The 21176-nt window shown below is 40.1% G+C and overlaps 1 protein-coding gene across 1 annotated transcript; it reads right to left on the minus strand.

Moving 5' to 3' along the window:
- Window positions 1–5370: 5370 nt before the first annotated feature.
- On the minus strand, window positions 5371–20398 carry gpr83 (G protein-coupled receptor 83). The gene is made up of 4 exons (XM_061027420.1): window positions 19842–20398; window positions 18631–18756; window positions 7798–7931; window positions 5371–6786 (listed from the first exon to the last, which is right to left on the minus strand). The coding sequence occupies exons 1-4, from the start codon at window positions 20271–20273 to the stop codon at window positions 6069–6071; spliced, it is 1410 nt and encodes a 469-aa protein (XP_060883403.1). The 5' UTR covers window positions 20274–20398; the 3' UTR covers window positions 5371–6068.
- Window positions 20399–21176: the final 778 nt, after the last annotated feature.

A 21176-nucleotide genomic window follows, 5' to 3' on the forward strand; every position in this document is an offset into this window, starting at 1 on the left:
TGAATGTTTCAGTTCCTTTGTGGAAGTTGTAAGTTTGAAATTGCAGGGCAGAGTTAGAGTCCTCTTCCCTCTTCCACCATTGTTGTTTACTTGCAATGCAGCCTGGGTAGCATTATGAAATGGTTGCAACGTTCTTCTTCATACCCTCTACATTAAGTGAGATACTCGCCCACTATTAAGTCTTCTTAATTTTCACCTGTGCACAGTGTAAGTGAAGAGAACGCCTTGCAATGCAGATCAAAGTGAATACGGTCAGAGAGATGAAGGGGGAAAAAGTGGGGCTAAAACGGTAGTGTCTGTACGGCAAGAAAAGTTGAGCAAGATTACAGTACTGGTTAGAGCTGGCAATGAATAAGCAGAGGGAGAGACCAGAAATCTTGCAGCCAAATAGACCACAAATTGGAAGGAGTTTATTGAGGATAATAGTCTTGAGTTGTCTGCCTACATGTGTGGGTGGTTATGTGGTTATGATAAAAGGATGCTCCTCTCTCATGAAAAGGTATGACGATGGCTCTCAAAAGGTTTGAACAAAGATATTAATGATGCACTGTCTCCCTCTCTCATCCTGTTTGTCGCTGCCTTCGTGTTTTTTATTGACTTTAACCTCAAAACCTGATATTAGACATTTATCTATACAAACAACGCAAAATCAACTACCCATTAACTAGACAGAAAGTGCCTCCTTTTCCATCTCATCCCATACAAATGTTCGCCTTCTTTTTGTTATAGGGATCAACAATGGGTATGCTGTCGTCTCATTATACTTAATAGAAAACTCACCGCACAGCCGAGGACATTGTGTTTCAACAATGGTGAAAATAGAAACAGTGGCAGTGATGAGCAAAGGCTTCTGCAGTGGATATGGATTCGTGAAAATGTGTGTCTGGCAAGAACACACTTAGTGAGCATGTCTTCCTTATTAGCTTAATGATGTCTTTACTGTCTCCCCAAGCGCTTTGTACACAACATTGTATGAGAAAACACAAACCCAATCAGAGTTATTGATGGCTGTACATGCAATTTCCAAAGTCCACATTCTCCTAATTGTGAAGCTTCATTTTTGTGGAGGGGAATTAGATGCTGTACTTTCTTTCTATGCTTTTAATGTTTTTCATTGAATGTATTATATGAAATCCCAAAGAGTTCAAAGTGGTTTCAGAAGACAGATGGACAGAAACAAGCCAATTAAGTCTGTGCACTGTGTATACAACACTGTGCCTTTGTTTTCAAAGTACAAATATTATTATAATAATTATAAAATATATTAATTCTAAGCAAAAAGTACCAAAAAGTAATTTGCAATGTAAGACTCTTGAAACGCATGTGAAAATGAACTTTGTTGACTGATTTCAAAAAGCATAATCCTCTTTTTCATCAGCTCCGAGCAGGCAACTACAGGCCTTTTACTGAAATAACCATTGACTTGTCCAACCATTGACTTGTGCACCCAACGTTTCTTTCTTTTGGTTCAAAGCTTGGACAAAAATCATTTCATGTCATTGTAAGGCCCAGCATGCTCCCAGCCTCAAGGCTGATGCTTCTGGTACCCTTAATATTTAAATCTGCACCAACACACATAACCCGATTACAGACCGGTTATAGTATTCAGACTGTAATACTGTGCAGGGAGAGAGCATTACACCAGACATCCCAAACTCTTCTGTTTTCAAACACAAGATGCACACTTACAGTTTGTGCTTTAGCTTCAGTGCCAGAATATAATGTCCCAGAATTTCTTGCCATTTTACCTGAGGTTCTTTTTTTTCCCTCTCACCCCCAAATTATGAGATCACTGCTAATGCCGATTATATTGAACAGAAAAATAACCATTACAATATGCAGATGACAGCCTTGTTTGAAAGCAGTAATTTGGATATCTTTTTTCTGCAGCTTCATCAAAAAGAATTTCCCCAAATACCATCGTCATTTGATCATGTGACTGCTTCTCTCTGAAGATGGGGTGGGAGCCTCTACTGATGCCTTTGTGTATTTTTACAACTTCATTTTTATACCAGTCTCTCTTCAGCTGACTGGCACTCTGTGGGTGTGGAATCACATGAGTCAACTTTAATTTCATGTTAAACAAACCTGATGCAACACACACACCGTACATTTAACTGTTGACGACTAAATCATGTCATCTGTTCATTGTCAAGAAAAGCCAAATTAATTATATGTTCAAATGGCCCCACTAGTTAGCTGCCTACTGCTACTTCACACATGTCCTTGCTCTCAGTGGTTGTTGAATCCAAAGATACTTTGGTCTACACCAGGTGAACAACTTTTGTAAACTTTGCTTGTCTTGACAATTACCTCGAGTCACTCCAAAAGCCATCATCCGAAATGTTGACGGCAGTTACAATCAAACCTTTCTTGCCATAATAAGGTATCCGTAAACCCTCTGTTTATTTTGACACTACAGCATTGCTTCTATGTGAGTCATGGTTGGTCAGCTTTTCTGATACACAATTAAAGTGATTGGGAACCACTGCTCTACTTTTTCCTGCGTTACTCTGGTCCATTAAATGAGAGTGCCCCCCCCCCCCCCCCCCCCCCCCCCCCCCCTGGATGGACTCTTATCTGAAGCATTCAGCTATTTCTGCGAGGCTGTTTTTCTTCTTCATGCTGTCAGGCTTTAGGCTAGAGATGAGACTGAATCGGAAAGTCATGGATAATGAGATGGATATGGATATTTTTTACATCAAAACATACATTTTTGGTTGAACAGAAACAGATACAGACGTCTATAAGCCCCTACTTTAGACAAGGGGTGAAATGTGTGCCTTTAAGTGTATAGGTATGTATCTACACAGCAGCTTTCGTATGTTTGATAGGAATACAGCAGACATAGAAGTGTTTAGTTGTTTACTCAGTTGTGTTAAAATCTGTATGGTACCATCTGCATGCAGAAATATGTAAAGGGCATACCATTTTCTCTCACATGCAGGGCAGCCTTAATGGTACCACACTGCAGTTTCCCCTCTGAAAGGGCACCCTTCTAGGGGTCCATCATCATGTATTCATCAATGTTAGAACACCCTTAAGGAAACTGTACACCTGCCAGGTCCAATGTTTCAAATTCTGTTTTTGTCTCTGGAAATGTCTTGGATTGAACACATCCTATGTCCATTATCCATTCCCTTGAAGGTAGAGTTTGGTTGAAATGTAGCACAGGCATCTGTATGTTTGAGCTAATCTAAGGGGCGACTGTGGTGCAGTTGGTGGAGTCGGTCGTCTCCTAACCGGAAGGTTGGGAGATCGGCTCAGCAGCTACATGTCCGATGTGTCCTTGGGCAAGACACTTAACCCCAAGTTGCTCCTGCTGCTTTGTCGGTGGCACATGAATGTGTATGAATGATTAGTTAATACTGATGGACACTTTACATAGAAACCTCTGCCATCAGTGTGTGAATGTGTAGGTATGACCTGCAGTGTCAAAACGCTTTCAGTAGTCAGAAGACTAGAAAAGCGCTACACAAGCCACTTTACCATTTATATTTAAAGGCACTGATCAATCAATACCAGCCAGTTTGATTGGCTACTGATTATTCTGGGTAAAACTAAATAAAACACAAGGATTATTAAAATTGAATAAAACAAGCTCAGTCATTTTTATTTAATAAATGTGTTATTAAAATTGTATATTTAACATTTACAAATGACAGCAAAAACATGTCAAACAACAGGTTTTCAAAACACACATACAGAGAATTAAAACCTGTAAAGAGGAGAGTTACATCAAAGATTTTTGTTTTGGCATATTGATCTTTTTCCCTCAACAATCTTTAAGCAAATAAATTATTTAAAAAAAAAAAAAAAAAAAAAAAACAGTGAAAAAAAGTCATTATTTTACTTTCTTACATCAAAGTGTGCATGTCCGCCCACTACACATGCACATGAACTTCACTGTCTTTATTACAACCTAAATGATATGTCGTCCACAAGAAACACTGACAGACTCTAACAGGTGGTGCGTTCACTGCCCTGCAAACACTGGATGTATGAATGCTGCTAATTCCATGTAACTTCATAACACAAGTATCAAGTCTTTAACACTTATTACACTTTTTTCTTCTCACAACAAAGCCTTTCTGTTCAACTGTGACTGACACGAGGACAAAGCAGATGTGTTCTTTTAACATTTATTTATCACACCCAATATTTTTCTGATACAATAAAGCACTCTCTGTCTGAATAAAACTCATTAACACACATTAATTCACAACTCATGCTGTTGCCCTTCCTCCTGTGGAAACTTACCTGGTATCAATATTAACTAATATACTCATGAGTCATGTGGAAAAAAATAACCCTATTACAGCCAGAAGATTTACTTTGCTTTTAGTCCACATGTTCTGTAAACCATCTGCACTTCTTTTATGGAGATCATTTCACTACAGCAGCTGCCTGAGCTAAACACCATCAGAGATTCTTGGACTTTATATTTCTAAGTAGTGGTAGAAAAGATAGGCCTGACACAGAACTATCTTGAAGGAGTGCTTTTTCCCCATTTCAATCATCTGTACACTTCTCAGAATGAGATGGTTCTATGATGAATAGCAAGAACACTCTGGTGTACCAATGTAACCTGTCTGGATTGTCATGATCATGGTTTCGCTTCCTTTCACTGGCACATGTTTATTATTCAAGGATACATGATTCCGGCCTGTGAAGAGCTAATAGCAATGGTACTATGATGGCTGCACTGAGTCACTAAAGAAGAGGTCGTGAAGGTAACTGCATTTGAGCTTAACATGAGGTATAATTAACTTTCATAGCTTCCTTTGTCTCTATTGTAAACTGTGAACGAGTAACGGTGAGCTTTATTTCATTCCCTTGATTATTATCATATATGACGTAAAGACTGAGGGAAGTGAACAAAACCGTTTGAACCGTTTTTGATATAGTTATCCAATGTAATAAAAGGGTCACAAGCCTGGCCTCATACTCACAGTGTGATCTTTAAACGACCCTCTGAATTTCATCTCAGATATCCTCAGAACACACAGTACCAATGGGGCTTTTAAGAAGTTTTAGAGACTGAACAATAAGGATTACAGAGCGATACGGTGAATACTGTGAACAGTGAGCTATTGCTGAGGATTGTTGAGTCACCCACACTGCTGCTCGACATACATACTCGACAATCCTTCGGGGTATACATATGTATTACCAGGAAACAACATGGAAAAGGACAGGTTTTAAATACCCTTAATCAATATTCACATGTTTTCATTCCCAACATGTTTCATATAGCCACTGAGATTGTGTCCTCGTAGGCAGAGCTGTGAAGGCAAACAGATGCTGTCAGAACAGAGTGTTACATTTTTTCACTATTTCTTGGAGATTAGAAGAATGAAGGAACTGACAATTCACAAGATTCTTTTGACATCCGATCCTGTCGTCTGGGGCCAACAAAAAAGATGATGAATGAGCTAAGTCTGTGTCAATTTGCATCCTTTCCAAATGAAGCAACTAGAAACCTGTAGCAAGGGACAGGGTTTGCAAATTAGCCACGGCTAAAAACCTGTATGCATGGGATCTACTGTGTATTTTACATTTGAAGCAATGTTCATTGCATATGTCCCTGTCGAATCAGCCAGTATAAAAACAGAAAAGAAACTCAAGCGCACTGATTTGTGTATCATTGTGTCAAAGCCACAACACTGACAGGACCATTATTAAAAAATTTAAATTTAAAGATGAACAGGGCCAACATAGTCTGCAAAAGAATATGTGAGATACTATCAAATGCTCCCAAACAGATGTTCAATAGACCATAAAGTGAGCTTCTTCCCTCAATTTTAAGACAGACAAGTTTGTCAACCTCTGCACCAGAGAGAGAGAGAGCGAGAGATATGGAACTTGGGGAAATTGAATAGGACATCTACAATCACGGGGCTATCCTTTTATGATTGCAGTTTCTTCAAATTCATACTCTGATAAAGTCCTTCTGCGGGTTGAGCCATGCTTCTTTGAGGTTTTCAGATTTCCTGTCCTCTTTGGAAACTTGAGTTATTTAATAGGTTTAAAAATGCAAAATAAAAATCCCATCATGTTGTTTTAAGTCAGCTCACAGCCACAATGGGCTCCACTGAGAGGATGTCAGTCCTTCCCGTTAGGGCCTGTCTGGCTGCGAAAAGAACATGCGTGTCTTTTAGATTGTGGGACTGACTGGAGGAGGTGTGGCTCTGCTGCGAGGAGGCGTGGCCTGGGTGAGACAAGGCACGCCTCGCACTCGAGGACTGGTGGTTGTCGGGCCAGGCTTCCCTGTGTCGTGGAGCGGAGGCAGCTGCGGGGCGAGGCTCTAGCTCCAAGCCGACGACCACCCTGCGTCTTCCCCTGCACATATCTACCAGCAGCCTCAGCTCCTGTCTGAAGGTGGGGTTCAGACAGCAGTAGATGAAGGGGTTGTAGCAGGTGGAGCTCATAGCCAGCCAGTGAAAGCAGAAGTAGATTGCATTAGAGTGGTGAATGGCCTGGCTGGACAGCAGCACCACGTAGCAGTTCAGTGGGAACCAGCAGACGGCGAACACCCCGACCACTAGGAGCAGCATGGCCAATGTCCGACGCCTCTTTCTTCTCTGGGCGGCGTGCTGTGCTGTCGTTGTGTCACCGATGGCATTGTGGCGCCACAGCCGGCAGGCCACTGTGGTGTAGGACGCAGTGATGATGAGGAGGGGCAGCATGTAAAGTAAAACAAAGGTCAGGAGGTCGATATACTGCCAGTACACATCTGAAGGCTCAGGGAAGTCTGGGACACACAGGCTGCGCTCCTTTTCATTACTGGTGAGGACAATTACAGCACAGACACCGAGAGAGGCAGATTAGTTCAACAGGTGAGAATAAAGTCACAGGTTTGGGTAGGGCTTCAACAAACAATAGTTTTTTCTCGATTATACTTTTTTGTCTGTAGAATTTTAGATAATAGTTAAAGGGATACTTCACCCGTTGAAACATAAATCTGTATTGACATTGGGTCATATATGTTGTAGAAATGTGAAATACATTTTGAAGTTGGTGCCCACTAAGGTCAGGTTTACAGACATATTTACTTCAACACATAAGGCCGTTTCCTCAACTGATTCCGAGATAGCATCTTGGAAATTCCTGGCAGAAATGTCTGTGTCCATAGGCAAACAGTGAGAGCACCGACACTACCAGTCCGCCCCAGCTCGAGCCGGCCCCGGCTCCTCGTCCTCACCGCCGCCGACAGGCAGGCCTTATGTCTCAGCTGCTGAGCTGGCAGCGGCCAGCTGCGGCCGGTGGAGGCAAGCAATATTGCTTTGAGACGGTTGCTGCCGACAGGCCGGTTTTGTCTTTCGGCTGCATGCACAACCATTCAAAAATACTACCAGGTTTCTAATGATACAAAGCTTAATGCAAATGGGTGAAGTATCCCTTTAAATTACAGATTTTTACCCAAGTTCCAATTGTGATGTAGTTTGAATTTCTTTTTCAGTCCAACCAGCAGTCCAAATATAGTCATTTTCAAAAGAGTTGGGTATCGATTTGGTTGTTGTCAAATCAATAAATATGTTATTTTTTTGCTTGAGATGAGTTTATTCAGAGGATATAAAAGGATGATATGTTCCCTGAATGTTCTTTCTTTTAAGTTTTTTTTTTTTTTAGATCTAAGATTGGGCAACCAACCCCCTCGCCTGATACCACTGTGACATGTGGGATCTAACTGCACCACCACCAGCAGCAGCATCATCTATGCTGTTGGTAACCTCAGAAAAACACATCCATCTTCCAAGTCATCTTGTTTAACTGAAATGTATGAGTGTTGTTTACCTGTATGTTATAGTTAAGAGTTTCTGGTAGATTGCATGTGGGAGGGAGAAGCAGCTTGCCATTATCCAGATCGCTGCAACCCAGATTCCACCTTGTGCTGGAGACATGCGAGGTCTCAGCGGATGCAAAATCACCTGAAAACATGGAGGTGAATGTTTGTACACAAACACACACACACACACACACACACACACACACACACACACACACACACACATACACACATACACACGATCAATACAAAAAAATACACAACCTATTCTGTTTCTTACAAAATTAAATAAATAAAAAGAGGGCTCTTTGTATATTGCTTTTTTACTAAGAATATCACTTATTTTTTTACAGATGACAGGAGGCAAAGCTCAGACTCAATATTATTCCTGCTTTTATGCATTCACATTCACTTGAGCTTTTATCAAATGTCCTTTGTTACATGACTGCTGTAAGAGAGTATGGAAAGGATTATGTGTTATTCTATCACATGGGCAATATGAGGGCTTCAGCCCCTTGATAAATGAGTTTTTGCAACATATCTTAATGCCAGTACAAGGTTGCAGCACAAGTGTCTTTCCAATTCTCCACCCAATGCAGTTGTCATTTTTACGCCCAGCGCCTAATAGCAAGTCAACTTGTTTCCCCATCAACGCAACCCATGGGTGTTGGTCTTTAAATTAGGTGTGATCACAGGCACATCTTAAGGAAGCAGAAATCGACTGTTCCATTAACCAACTAAAACCATGTCCAAAGTCTAAAGTCCATTGTGCAGTATGTTCCTGTTAAGAGGGCACGAGAAAGGAGTACATACATAAATGAGTTCATAACAGACTTAGACTCTGCCTGTTAGACACACATAGAGAGTCACAGCAGCTCCAACACTCCTCAGTGGGGGAGCTAATATATTTAGATGGAGCCTTAAATGGGACAGAGAGCAGGGTGGGGCAGGAAGCTTTTGTTTTCCTCGTCTTCTGTCATCAATATGTTCCTTTTGACATGTGGCCCGGTCTGGTGATGTCAGAATACGAGGAAAGCCTCCAGGCTTCCTCTTACAGATGCCTGCTACACAGAATCCTACTCGAGCCGCACACGGCCCAAGAGTCAAGCTGAGACAGATCAAAAGCTTTCCTTCATGTGTTTGCTCTAATGCACATTCTGTCTAATACATGCAGAGAACTCTGCTTCCAATGTTAAAACACACCCAAAGAGAACTAAAATGAAAAATAAATATATAAACCACATAATTGGGGAAATATTAATTGAAAAAGAAGCCTTTGTGCACCAGTGGATTTACACAATACATTGGGTGTAAGCCCCTGAAACTCTCCCAGGGCTTGTTAGTAATGTAAAATGCTAAGCCACAAATCAAGAGGGGACAAATCACCGTTCTGAATCATTCCCACCAGCAGCTAGCACTGTGGGGTAATTTCACTGAGAAAGATTTGTGGCCGCCAAGAGCTCCATGCATTGTTTTTTAAAATTGCGCCCACTATCTCATCTGTCTCAATGTCCAATTCAAAAAGCATATTGGGCTAAAGCTATTCAAGCACAATCATGCACATATTTGTTTTTGTCCACATACAGACAATAAGCTGGAGAGGGAGGGGACACCCTCCAGTGTATTGTGCAGTAAAGTGTTTAAAAGTTTCAATCTTAAGTAGTTCATCCACATAAAAATCAGTCTCAGTCTGTCTCCACACATCTAGACAGTGAGCCCATGCCAGCCCTTGACTTATTTAACCCTTGATTATATTATAGTAGTGATAATAGTGATGTCAGAGTAATATTAAAAGACTTTTCCTTAACTGACAATACTGTATATGTTTTCAATCACAAATGGGCAATTGATGTTCTGAACACTGAAAAGTTTGTGAGTGGCATCCTTAATAAATACTTCCTGTAACCAGCTATTCTCCATAGAAGATTCTTGGCACATGGCAATTACTGCGTCATTTGAAAATGGACAGTTTTTGCAAAGAGGTTATTTTGCATAGAAAGGAGATAATTTTAGGCCAAAATGAGTGCTTAATGTCTAGTTTAAATATGTGCAAACCACCCAGGTCATAGAGACGCTATTTGTTCCGTAGCCCATTTAGGGGTAGGCTACATTTAACTCTTTGTATGTGCTTCGGTAATTAGACAATGCCTTTCTGTGTAATTTTCAGAGGCTTAGTGGGCACAAAAGCTGCACAATAATTCAGTGAAGAGTTGCACTTTCTCAATTATGCACATGTGTGTTAGGTATTTTCAGGAGGGACAAAGTTGAAGGCATAACTGCCAGTTGAGAGATAATGTTTTTTAGATACACTGGTACAACACAGACTTAAAATCAACATGGTAATCAAATAATGAGGAGGCAACATTTTCCAATGCCAAACCTTTTAAAGACACATTTGAGACATTCTGTTCACATTCTGCCTCACCATCTGTTCATTTTACCAATACAAATGAAGGTCCCTCTGTGCTCAAATTCCTGCAACACAAATCAGTTAAATGTCTCCATTAGAGGCAATTTGTTGCTTCTGGACTCTGGACATAGGCAGTCGAATGAACCCCTCCATTAATAGTTGTCTTTTCACATGAATTTTAATCTTTGCAAATTCCATGTGTTACCATTATTTTTACACAGTTTGTTTCTTTACTCTTTCGTATTTTTGTCAAAATGCCCTTGGGCCACTTGTGTTTGCCTGTGTTTAAGAATTACAATGGTCATCACTTCTTGCTGTACAGTTATGGACAGAGGCACTGCTTGTCAACAGGCAAGGCAGGCAACTGCCTGAGGCCCCAGACCAGTAGAGGGCCCCCTGAGGGCTCACACACTTTGAACCACAGCAGCGGCTCAAAATGTGCAGATTTTGCAATGACAGTAGGAAACCTCCCCCAAGAGGAATTATCCGCCTATAGGAGAGAAAAAAGAAACAGGAAGAAAGAGAAAGAGGAGTAAGCGATGGGACAGTTGCAGACAGGATGGTGATGAACGCTGGATGGAGGGCCCCCCAATTAATTATTGCCTAAGGTCCCAACAGACTCGCCACTAGTATTACTCTACCTTTTTAAGGGTTTAATAGAGTCTTCCAGGACCTTCACAGCACAGACCCACAGAGGAGAAGTGCTCTACTACAGCTGAGGCACGACAGGCCCTGCTTTTTCTTGACATGTTTTTTCATTTAATTCCTAAAGGGATATAAAGTCTGTTATGTATCATAATTAAAGGAAAACATAACAGTGGCTCCAAGTGCTTAAATATGTTTGTATATGTAAATAAGGCCAGTTAGCCTTATTAATGATATTTTTGTATTGCTGTGAAATATTCTCTGTCTGTGGCTTCAATGGCTTCAAGGATAGGGGCTTTTCAAATTATGAACTAAACTCAAACACATCTGTTTTACCATGTGTTGACTGCATTGACTTTACAAATGCTGCTAACCTTTAAACCAGACTGCTCTCATTCACATTGATTTCCATTCAAAACTATTCAGTTCAGGCCGAACATACCACTAATGGGCCCATTTGGGCGCCACTGAGACAGTTTTTCAGCACCATGGACAGCTCCGGCAGCAGCAGTACACTGCACACTTCCCTGCCTTTAAATAAGTGGAATATGTAGTATGCTCACATTGGAATTAAAAAGTGTTAAACATTTCAATTAAAAGTAAGAAAAAGAAGGGGCTTTCTTTTTAAGATCCACTTAACAAAAACTATTTAAATTGTATGTTGTTGTTTGCTGTTATTTCAAAGGCAAAGGGAGAATATTAAATTTGTAGTGCGTACTAAATATCAAGGGTCTGATGCTAGGGTCAACTAAATTTTACTGTTGAGGTCAAATGTCATGAATCTGAACTATGACGGTCAGTTTCAAGGGACAGTAAGATTTCCTTTGAAAATGTAACAAAACCTTCAACTTTTGAGTCAGTGTGGACAAGAAGTGCTTGAAGTGCAACTCCATGAGAACTGAGCACTTCTATTTGCAACAAGACACCTCTTGTGCTGCTATGAAAGTGACGCATTAACACGTTTCAAAACTATGATTGCAGGACACACCGCTGTTAGCCGCCAGACACATCGCTCACTGTGTCCTTGTGTGGCTGCAGATCATGTACTGTAATTGGCAGTAGACCCTTCTCGTCAGAGCAAAAATAAAAAGGTATAGTTCAGGGTGAGATGTGATGGTGTACTTGACGAGGGAAGATGTTTTTTTCCCCCCTAGTCGGTGGAAAATAAACTCGATGTTGATGAGATATAACACAGTCACTAGAACGGGACAAATGTGACCACTTCATGGCCACTAATTCAAATCAGTTCATCCTTCAAAGTGCTGTGAGGAAATTATTAGCTGGTTATGAATCAGAGATTAATTTATACTTGTGTCTATGTATGTTTGTATGCAGCTTGAGTTTATTATATCGTTTAATTAACTGTTTTACCCTACCAATGAGAAAAAGGATTGCTACACAGCTCATTCTACCAATAATGGATTATACAGATATTATTTATCAGAACACCTCAGAAACCAATCTCCATCCCATTAATGCCGTTTACAATAAGCTTTGTCGATTTATTCTAAGATGTCCATAAAGAACCCATCACTGTTTTATGTACGATTCTTTAATTGGCTAAGCTCAGAAGACATTTCCACTGGCTGCTGTTCATTTTCAAATGTGTTTTCTTTAATTATCCTTCCTATTTAAAACAATACCTAATTCCATATAGATCACAGTATCATTTGCGACACACAGATAACTTCTTCCAAGAATTCATAAAGAAACAGGACGATCTGCTTTTCAGTTTAAAGATCCCTCAGACTGGAACAATCTGCCCCATTCACTTAGATCCATTTCTTCTTTTCAACTTTCCAAGACCACTCTCCTCTCTTATCTGCAAACACCCTGCTCCTGTTTTTAGTGCTGGTGATTCTGTTATGTGGATTGATATGCTCTTGCTAAAATGGATGTAAAATGTATACAACATCATAAGGCCAGCCGACAAGGGAGGCGCAATTGTAGTGATGTACAAAGACAAATTTGAACATCACAGACGCACACTGCAGCTCAATCATAGCATATAATAAACCCTCTTGCACCCATGAGACTGGATTGTCACAGCTTTCTTAGCCACGCTAGAGAAGAAGAATAATGAATGAATTCTTTTATACTGTGAACACCCGACCAATGCTCTCTTTTACCTTCTGCCCAAAGAACTCCCTCAGGCAGGCCCATCATCTCATCCAACAGAACCAGCATAACAATACATAAACTACTTAATCCACTCCTTCTGTCTCACATTGACCAGGGGCCGTATTCACGAAGCCTCCTAAGTAAGTAAGAGTAGTGACAAAATTCTTAGAATCAGGAACTTTTCTAAGAATTTTCCCTCAAAGTAAAGACTAGATCCTTCGTAAAGATGGAAGTTTTTCACGAAGCTTCTTAACCCTTAAACGAGCTCCTAAGGTGTCAAACTGTTTGGAGTAGTGAGGAGGACTTTTAACAGGCTGAAGAGTGTCTCAAGCTGAGGAGAAAATTAAGAAATGTTCTCCAAACACTGAATGACGAATGATTTTCACTCTTAGTTTGAAAATACTAAAATGTCTGTGCAGACATTTCAATGCATCTATGATTTTTTTTCAGTACAAAGTGAGACATGCATGTTGAGTTTCTCCACATGTGGTTTCCTCCACAGACGCATCCAATCTCTAGTTAAGGCTCTTCACATGCTGGTGTAACGATCAGCATGTGAAGTACGTCTTACAAATGATCACACAGATGCTAATTTCATAGTCTTCATAATTACACAATGTCTGACTAGATTCTATGATTGACTTTTTTTTCTCAATTATTTTCGATTAACCAATCACAGCTTCTGAAAAAATGTGTCATAGTACATCCCACAAAGACTTCATGGCTCAATCACCTATCATGCCTGATCGATCCAGAAAGCGCCACTAGAGACCCTACCTCATCTCACAAGCCAGCCAGAGGGTCACCGCAGGAGACAGAACCAACATACTACATGACACTAAAATAACGAAGGCCCACAATGACCGCACTTTTTTTGACCACTACATACAGTAACCGGGCCGGATCTATTTCTATCCCAGCAACACCAGTGCAGTACTCCATCCAGTACTCCAACGTCCTGATGAAGGCTGAAACATGTTGATGTTTTTTTTATTCTGCTTTTTCTTTCTCTTCCCACTTCAACCTCTCTCACACAAGAGTGCCTGTGCCTGTTAAGAGACCACTCCACTACAACCCGGAGGTGAGCTGGTTGAATGTTAGAGTTTTTCTAATACCCACCGAAGAGAACCTTGTATCACCAAGTGTGACCTGACACACGGTGGGTACACCAGCTTTAATTAATTGATTTAGTAAACCCAGACTTTTGTTTGAGTAATATGTTGTTTCCCTCTCCCTTTAGTAATAAAAATAATCAAATACAAACTTACATGTTTTTAACACATCTCATGAGCAACAAATCAACTAAAATCAGACATATTGAAAGTGCCTCAAGGTTCCTTAGACACACATAAATGTATCTTAACTTTTTACAGATGTAATGACATGGGCACTAAAGTTATTTTGTGGTTTCTGTCTAATCATTTTAAATACAGTGGAGAACATCCATCAAGTGTTTGCTCTTACCATTCATAATGATCTCATTGGGCCAAAGCTTGTTTTAAGGAGATACATGTTAAATGTGTTGTAATTTTGAAAAATAATATTAAATGAAGATAACAGATCAATTATATTAAAAAAAAGGCTTGCTCTCCCTTGTTAAAATGATAAACATGGAGAACATAACTGGGTGTCTTTTTCTTGATCAACAGATGGTTTCAGACTTTAGGTTCATGTCATTAATGTGGAGGGGGGAGGGGGGCAGTGGTTTAAATACAGCCTGATGCACTGGCACTGGCACTGTCGACTATGGAACAAAAACAGAAGCATTAACACAACATAGAGAACCATACAGAAGCCTTCTGCAGGCAAAAAAAATGGCTAAAAGGGTATAACATAATGCTTTATGTAAATTGTGAAAGCGTTGGTTGAATACAAGAAAGCAGCCCTATAGAGGTAAATGTATCCATGAAGCAGGCAGAAAAACGGAAGTACAGAACAAACAAAGGTCACATGCAGTGCAATTGTCCAAGAAACACTGTAATGTTCAACCCTCTCATCAAGCACAGGTATTACCAAATAGAGTAGTAGGCACACAATCACACAAGCAGGAAACACACAAAGTGGAAAGGAAGTTAAGTGGTCTGAAATAAGAGACGCATTAAAAAGTACAAACAAACAGGATGCGACATAACAAGAGCTGCCTGAAAATGGAACGAAGAAAACAATTCATACTTGTATGCCATTGTTGATCTCTGCTGATCTTTAAACAGCATATGACTCAAAGACATCTGAAACATGGCAAGAGAATCCATAAAAACCAAAAGTTCAGGAACCACTGATTTGGTCTTTCGCAATGCCTTGTAATTTGTTTTATATATTTAAATCTTGATGATATCTAATTTCTCTTGCTGTCAGAAAAATGTAGAATACTGTTAGGTGTTTAAATGTTTAAACTGTGAATCGTATGAAAAAGTGGTTTAACGATGGTTAATTGAATGCATTAAGTAGGGTTGGGACAAAATATTGAAACGGCAATTTATGGTCAATCTGACTAGTGTTATATAATAATTAAATAGCTGGAGCTAAATATCAATCAATAAAAACAATTTTTTGATTTTTTTTATTTGTTTTCGTTGTTGTTGTTGATGTCCCTGGAAATTGGACTAACCATTAGCACAACTTCATGACTCCTCATGGTTGCGGTTATGACATGAATGAGGGTAACATGAATGGAAGTTATTTGGCCAGAAGTTGAAGGCGGATAAAAGACAAACAAGCAGACATTAGGATAACCACTCAGAATAGAGGACCCTGTAGCCGGTGCGGGCCGACATAGCTTAGCTTCTCAGCCGGTAGTTCCCGAGCAGCTTGGAAGCATGCCTTAAGGACATTGGGACCTGGATGACCAGACATTTTTTGATACTTAACTCAGACAAGGCCAACGTTATTGTGCTTGGCTCCAAACACCTCTGAGAGACGTTTTGATACAAACTCTCGCATAAAACATACTTCAAGGACAGTCATTTTCCACCTTCTTAATATGTCTAAAATTAAACATATCCTGTCGCAAAAAGATGCAGAAAAACTAGTTCATGCATTTGTTACCTCCAGGTTGGATTACTGTAACTCTCTTTTATCAGGTTGGCTTGGTGAGACTCTTCAACAACCAAAAATGCTGCAGCTCGTGTACGTACAATTCAAAACCTTTATTTTAACTTGACACTGAGGTTTCCCTCATTTACAGTGACGTCAAGCTCACAGTACTACTCGAACTAGGAAAAGAGATTAAATGACTCTTCTCTGCACCGGCTCCCTATAAAATCTAGAATAGAATTGAAAATCCTTCTTCTCACTTGCAAAGCTCTTAATGGTCAGGCACCATCTCATCTTAAAGAGCTAATAGTGTCGTATAACCCTACGCTCCCAGAATGCAGGCCTCCTCGTGGAACCTACAGTCTCTAAAAGTACTATGGGAGGTAGAGCCTTCGGTGTTCAGACCCCCCCCCCCTCCCCCCAAATAACAATATAAAATGCACATTAGTTGACAGAGACACATTTATACAAGCATAAAAAAAAACTGGTTGTGCAATTTTAATCAAAACTAACCAGGATAATGTGACCTTCCTACAGAGTTTGAGTGCATGAAGTGCTAAAAGTGCCTGCTACTGGATGTAAAGTGCCAGAGTATTTACGTGCAAAAGTGCTGGAGTATTGCATAGAACATGAGGTACTGATGAGTCATATGAGTGCTTGTCACTATCTATAAATCTTAATGCACCATTTAAGCTTTTTAACCATATTTGTTATCATTGAGGACAACCTCCTGACTCCAACTGCTAAATTGAATAATATCAACCTTACATTTATTATCATTATTGTAAATATTAAAGTGACACTTAGAGTTGCCCAACCTCAACCTCCATAATTAACATAATCAGTCTTGCCACAGTATCCCACTTTCCGAGCCCAACACAGTTTCAGTATCAGATGGCTGCTCAACGTGAGTCTGGCTCTGTTCGGGGTATCTGCCTCTTAAAGGGAAGTTTTTTTTCTTGCCAGTCTAAATGCTAAATCGCTGAACATGTGATCATCATTGTGAAGTGCAGTAGAATAAGACGCTTACAGACAGTAGGTGGTGAGGCTATTATTCACATTTCATGAAGATATATTCCTTGAATTCCTTGAAGAAACTGTAAATACTCAACATAAAGGTCGTAATGAGGGTAAACTTGCAAAACAAAAGGAAAGAAGTGAATTACTAGTAGCGTTTCACCATTTGCCTTTCTACAGTATTGACTAGTCACACCTCTTTTTTGATTTGTAAACAGTTATATGTTTTGATTAATGCTATTTAAATCAACGTTCAACTTGATGTTTGGTGTTCTTGCATTAACTCAGCTAAAAGAGTTACTTTGCATGGTGTTACAGACCCAGTGGTGTAGTGCAGGGTATACAGAGTATATCCACTTATTTTTCAGTCTACATAGGGTATACCCACTTCTAAATCCCCTCTGATTCACAATAATTGATCGGCAAAAATCAGTAGTATGCTGTAATTTTTTTTTCCTGGGATGGTGAAGAGATGACCCTCAATACTCTGGCTAGTACGCACCGACTAAATATGCAAGAGGAGTCTTCGTTGTCACTATTTATAACAGATGCCGTTAATCCTCTGCTGGATGGGGAACTTTGTAAAAAAAAAAAAAAAAAACATCATAGGGAAACATTAAGAGTATACCCACTTCTTCAGGCACCACTACACCACTGGACAGACCCTATACTAGACTCTTGCTGAAGACGGAAAACAATGCAAAAGTCAGCATGCCTTAAATGTTAACAAATACTGTGGGTCATTTTATTGATGTATTTGCTTTTTTTTGTTTTGTTTTGTGTGACCTGTAAACATGAGGGCACACTTTTTTGGCATAACTACATGGTTGAATGGCATGCTCTGCTGGAATGAGACTTTTAATGCCTCAGTGCTGACGATAGCAGTAGCTATAAACATCCACTTGGACTCAGGGGTGAACTGACGAGATTAAGTGGTGAAGGTCAGAGTCAAGGTCACTGTGACCTCATATCAGACCCATTTGAAAAGAAAAAAAATTGATTTCTCAGCATCAGCTAGAATGGTTTGTTTCTGTCCAAGAGAAGGAGGACATCTGCAATCTGCAATCAATGGAGGGAACATTTGTTGCTGTATGTATCCCTCATGTACCCTTAGCAATAAATAACTGCATGGAAACACAGGGACAGGAACATGTCTAGTTTTAGGCCACCCCTTCAAACTACTGTGATGCATTCTCTTCAGTTCGCTGTTAAAAAAAACAACAAACACAAATAAAAAAAGACCTACATATAGAATATACAAAAACAACCCCTCGTGCAGGAAACAGGCTTGTTCTGAGGAAACAGTGATTTCTGTAAACTGCAACTTGTTGGCAGACAACCAGAGTTTAATTTGTATCATATTTTGTTACAAAGTTGTTTCATTTTAAGATCGTCTTTTTGTCAACTTAACAAAGTATTTTGGAACTTCTCTTTCTAAATAGTTCTGGTTAACTAAAAGTAGTTTCCTCACTAGCTTATACACTTCTGTTTTATCCAGCATCAGTAGCTTTCAGTATAGCCTGAAGCACATCAAACAGGTGTTTGAACTTTGAAGCCACAGTGCTCTCCAAGGGGGAAAAGAGCGTCTCTGCTGCATCCCCGGATTAACACTAACCTGTCGTCGATCCAGTGCGATGGCAGTCAAGGTCAGAGTAGAGACATGCAGGGAGCAATACTGCACAAAACGACTGATGTGACACATCGTCCTCCCAAACACCCATGTGCTGTTCACGAACCGGACCTGAGGGAACACACAGACACACACAGTAACAGACTGGCCCACACAGATACACAGGGCTGCCTATAGTAAACAGGCTGTGTCAGCTCCATACACACAGAGAGGTGGAGTCAGAGTTACATCTCCTTCCATGGCACGTTTGAAGACATGAGAACCAGCATTCATAGTCACTGCCAATCTAGTCAAAGTCAACTTTATTGTCAATTTCAAAATATGCCAGACATACAGTGGAATCGAAATTTCGTTTGTCTCCGTCCCGTGGTGCAATACAACCAAAATAAGATAAAATAAGATAAGGTAAAATAGATAAATTATATTTACAGTAATAAATTCTAAATTGTGCAAAAGGTACAAAATGGTAAATTAAATTAAATTAAATTTAAAGAAAAAGTAAACTTGTGCAATGTGTGCAATGTGCAGCAAACTGATTGTACTTTTGAGATGTTAGCTTCAGAGTTATTAGTCCAGAGTTCTGTAAAAAATAAATCTACCTGGAGAAAATAGTGCCATTGATTTGTACGCGCTGCAACCAGAGCAAGAAAATACTCATCAACACAGAACGGATGGGGTCCTCTCACAGCTCACACTCAGCCTTATACAGCAGCCTATAATGAACTCTTACATTGAACATTTGTGGGTCAGAAATGTACTTTAGGTTGTGTTGGTGCTTGCCTAATAATTAATCCTAACCAGTCATTATCTTTACACATAGACCTTCAAACACATAGGAACACATGAACACATAACTCATGTTGAGGCTACTGTATTCTGACATTTTCTTCTCTTTTTATAATAATGATTCAAAATTTAAAAAAAAAAAAAAAGTGGAATAAAAGTTAAATTGGCTACTATGACAATTTATTTATGCAAAAAAAAAAAATGCTCATGGCTCTATTGAAAAACATTCATCATATTTAACCAGTTTGTCAAAAGTCCAGAGTCTTGCCACTTTGCTTCTTAAAGTGTAACCGACATTAGCTCTTTGTACTGTGCTATTTTCCCATGAGTGACTCTTCTTGATTAAACACCTGCACACCTATTTCAAGGCTTTAGAAGTAAATTGATGTCTAGGCTGAAGGACGTCTTACCAGGGTGAAGGGCGTATTGAGCACAGTGATGAAGATATCTGCCACAGCCAGGTTCATAATGAACAAGCTGGTGGCAGACTGGGTGCGTTTGTTTTTCACCACCACATGGCACACCAGCGTGTTCCCAAAGAGGGAGATAACGATGATGAGGGAGTACGCGGCCACCAGCAGCGCCTTCACACTCCGGTCCTGAGACTCCCCGCTCCGCCGCTTATTACTGGCCAGAGACCTCCAGTCCTCCAGCGTCCCCTCGTCAAAGTCCAGGAGAAAAAACCCAGACGTCCGGTTATTCGCCTGCCCCGAAACATTCAGGAAGCGCTCCGTGAGAGAGAATACAAGAGAGGAGTCGTTGAGTCCGTGTGCCGTAGCTCCAGTCCGGTCATGGCTTCCAGTCCAAAGCACCACAAGAAAGCAAACACTTAAAATCCTCATTTTGTCCGTTTTTATGTCCCCCCACCTGATAGTATGTGAAACCGTCAACCGGACTCCTGCTCGCTCCCGTGTGTCACTCAAGTCAAGGGGAGATGCTGAAGCACGAGCAACAAGTTGAAGGATTCAAGTCGACAATGCTGTTTCAAACCTGGAGTGTTCACAGGTGTACAGTGTAGAGAGAGAGAGAGAGAGAGAGAGAATCATACTGAATATTGCTCGAGCCTTTTTTAAATTAGTATTGGTTTATTTAAAAGGCACACATGCAATTCACATTTAAATGACAAAGATGTTCATACAGGTTTCTGGCCATTTTCAACCCCATTCCCTGTATTTTAGGATACCACACAAATACATATTTTATAAAGCAATAGAAATAAGAGCGTAAAATAGGAACACACATTAAAATAAGGATTATAAGAGGAACCTGCTCACAGTATCAGCCACTGTTTTACTTGTGTCTGAAAAACTTTGAACTCTGTCAGTTTTTTAATTTCAGGTGGTGATGTGTTCCACATGTGTTTCTCTTAATGAGAAGGATGACTGACCAGATGTAGTTCTACATTTTGATTCACAGTTTCCACCCATAGCCTTCATTCTGATTTCAATATGCGGCTTGTTTACCAGTTGACAGATTGTTTCTTGTTATTGTTTCTCAGGTTACACTGAAGAAGCAATGGCGGAATGGGCGCGTTGCGTATTGCAGCCAAACGACAGGGTGCCGTTTGATCATGTTCAAACATAAATTTCTGCATGACGGCAGGGGTCATCTCATTTGCGTCAATCTAGAAATTTTGTGGAGGAGCACTAAACATTGACGTGAAAAGAACTGCTGTATTTTTAGGGGTTAGAGAAAGTATTTGTGTTGGTCTAGATGTTTTTAATTAAAAGTTTCAAGCTGATTAG

This window comes from Labrus mixtus, chromosome 2 (assembly GCF_963584025.1).
Source record: "Labrus mixtus chromosome 2, fLabMix1.1, whole genome shotgun sequence".
Classification (NCBI taxonomy): domain Eukaryota; kingdom Metazoa; phylum Chordata; class Actinopteri; order Labriformes; family Labridae; genus Labrus; species Labrus mixtus.

Bases quoted from the DNA above. Each gene is read 5' to 3' on its own strand.
- gpr83 (XM_061027420.1), bottom strand. From the start codon at position 20,273: ATGAGGATTTTAAGTGTTTGCTTTCTTGTGGTGCTTTGGACTGGAAGC. The intron at 7,932-18,630 runs GTTAGTGTTAAT...CCATGTTTTCAG, and splicing joins TCGCACTGGATCGACGACAG to GTGATTTTGCATCCGCTGAG. The intron at 6,787-7,797 runs GTAAACAACACT...TGTCCTCACCAG, and splicing joins CTCTTAACTATAACATACAG to TAATGAAAAGGAGCGCAGCC.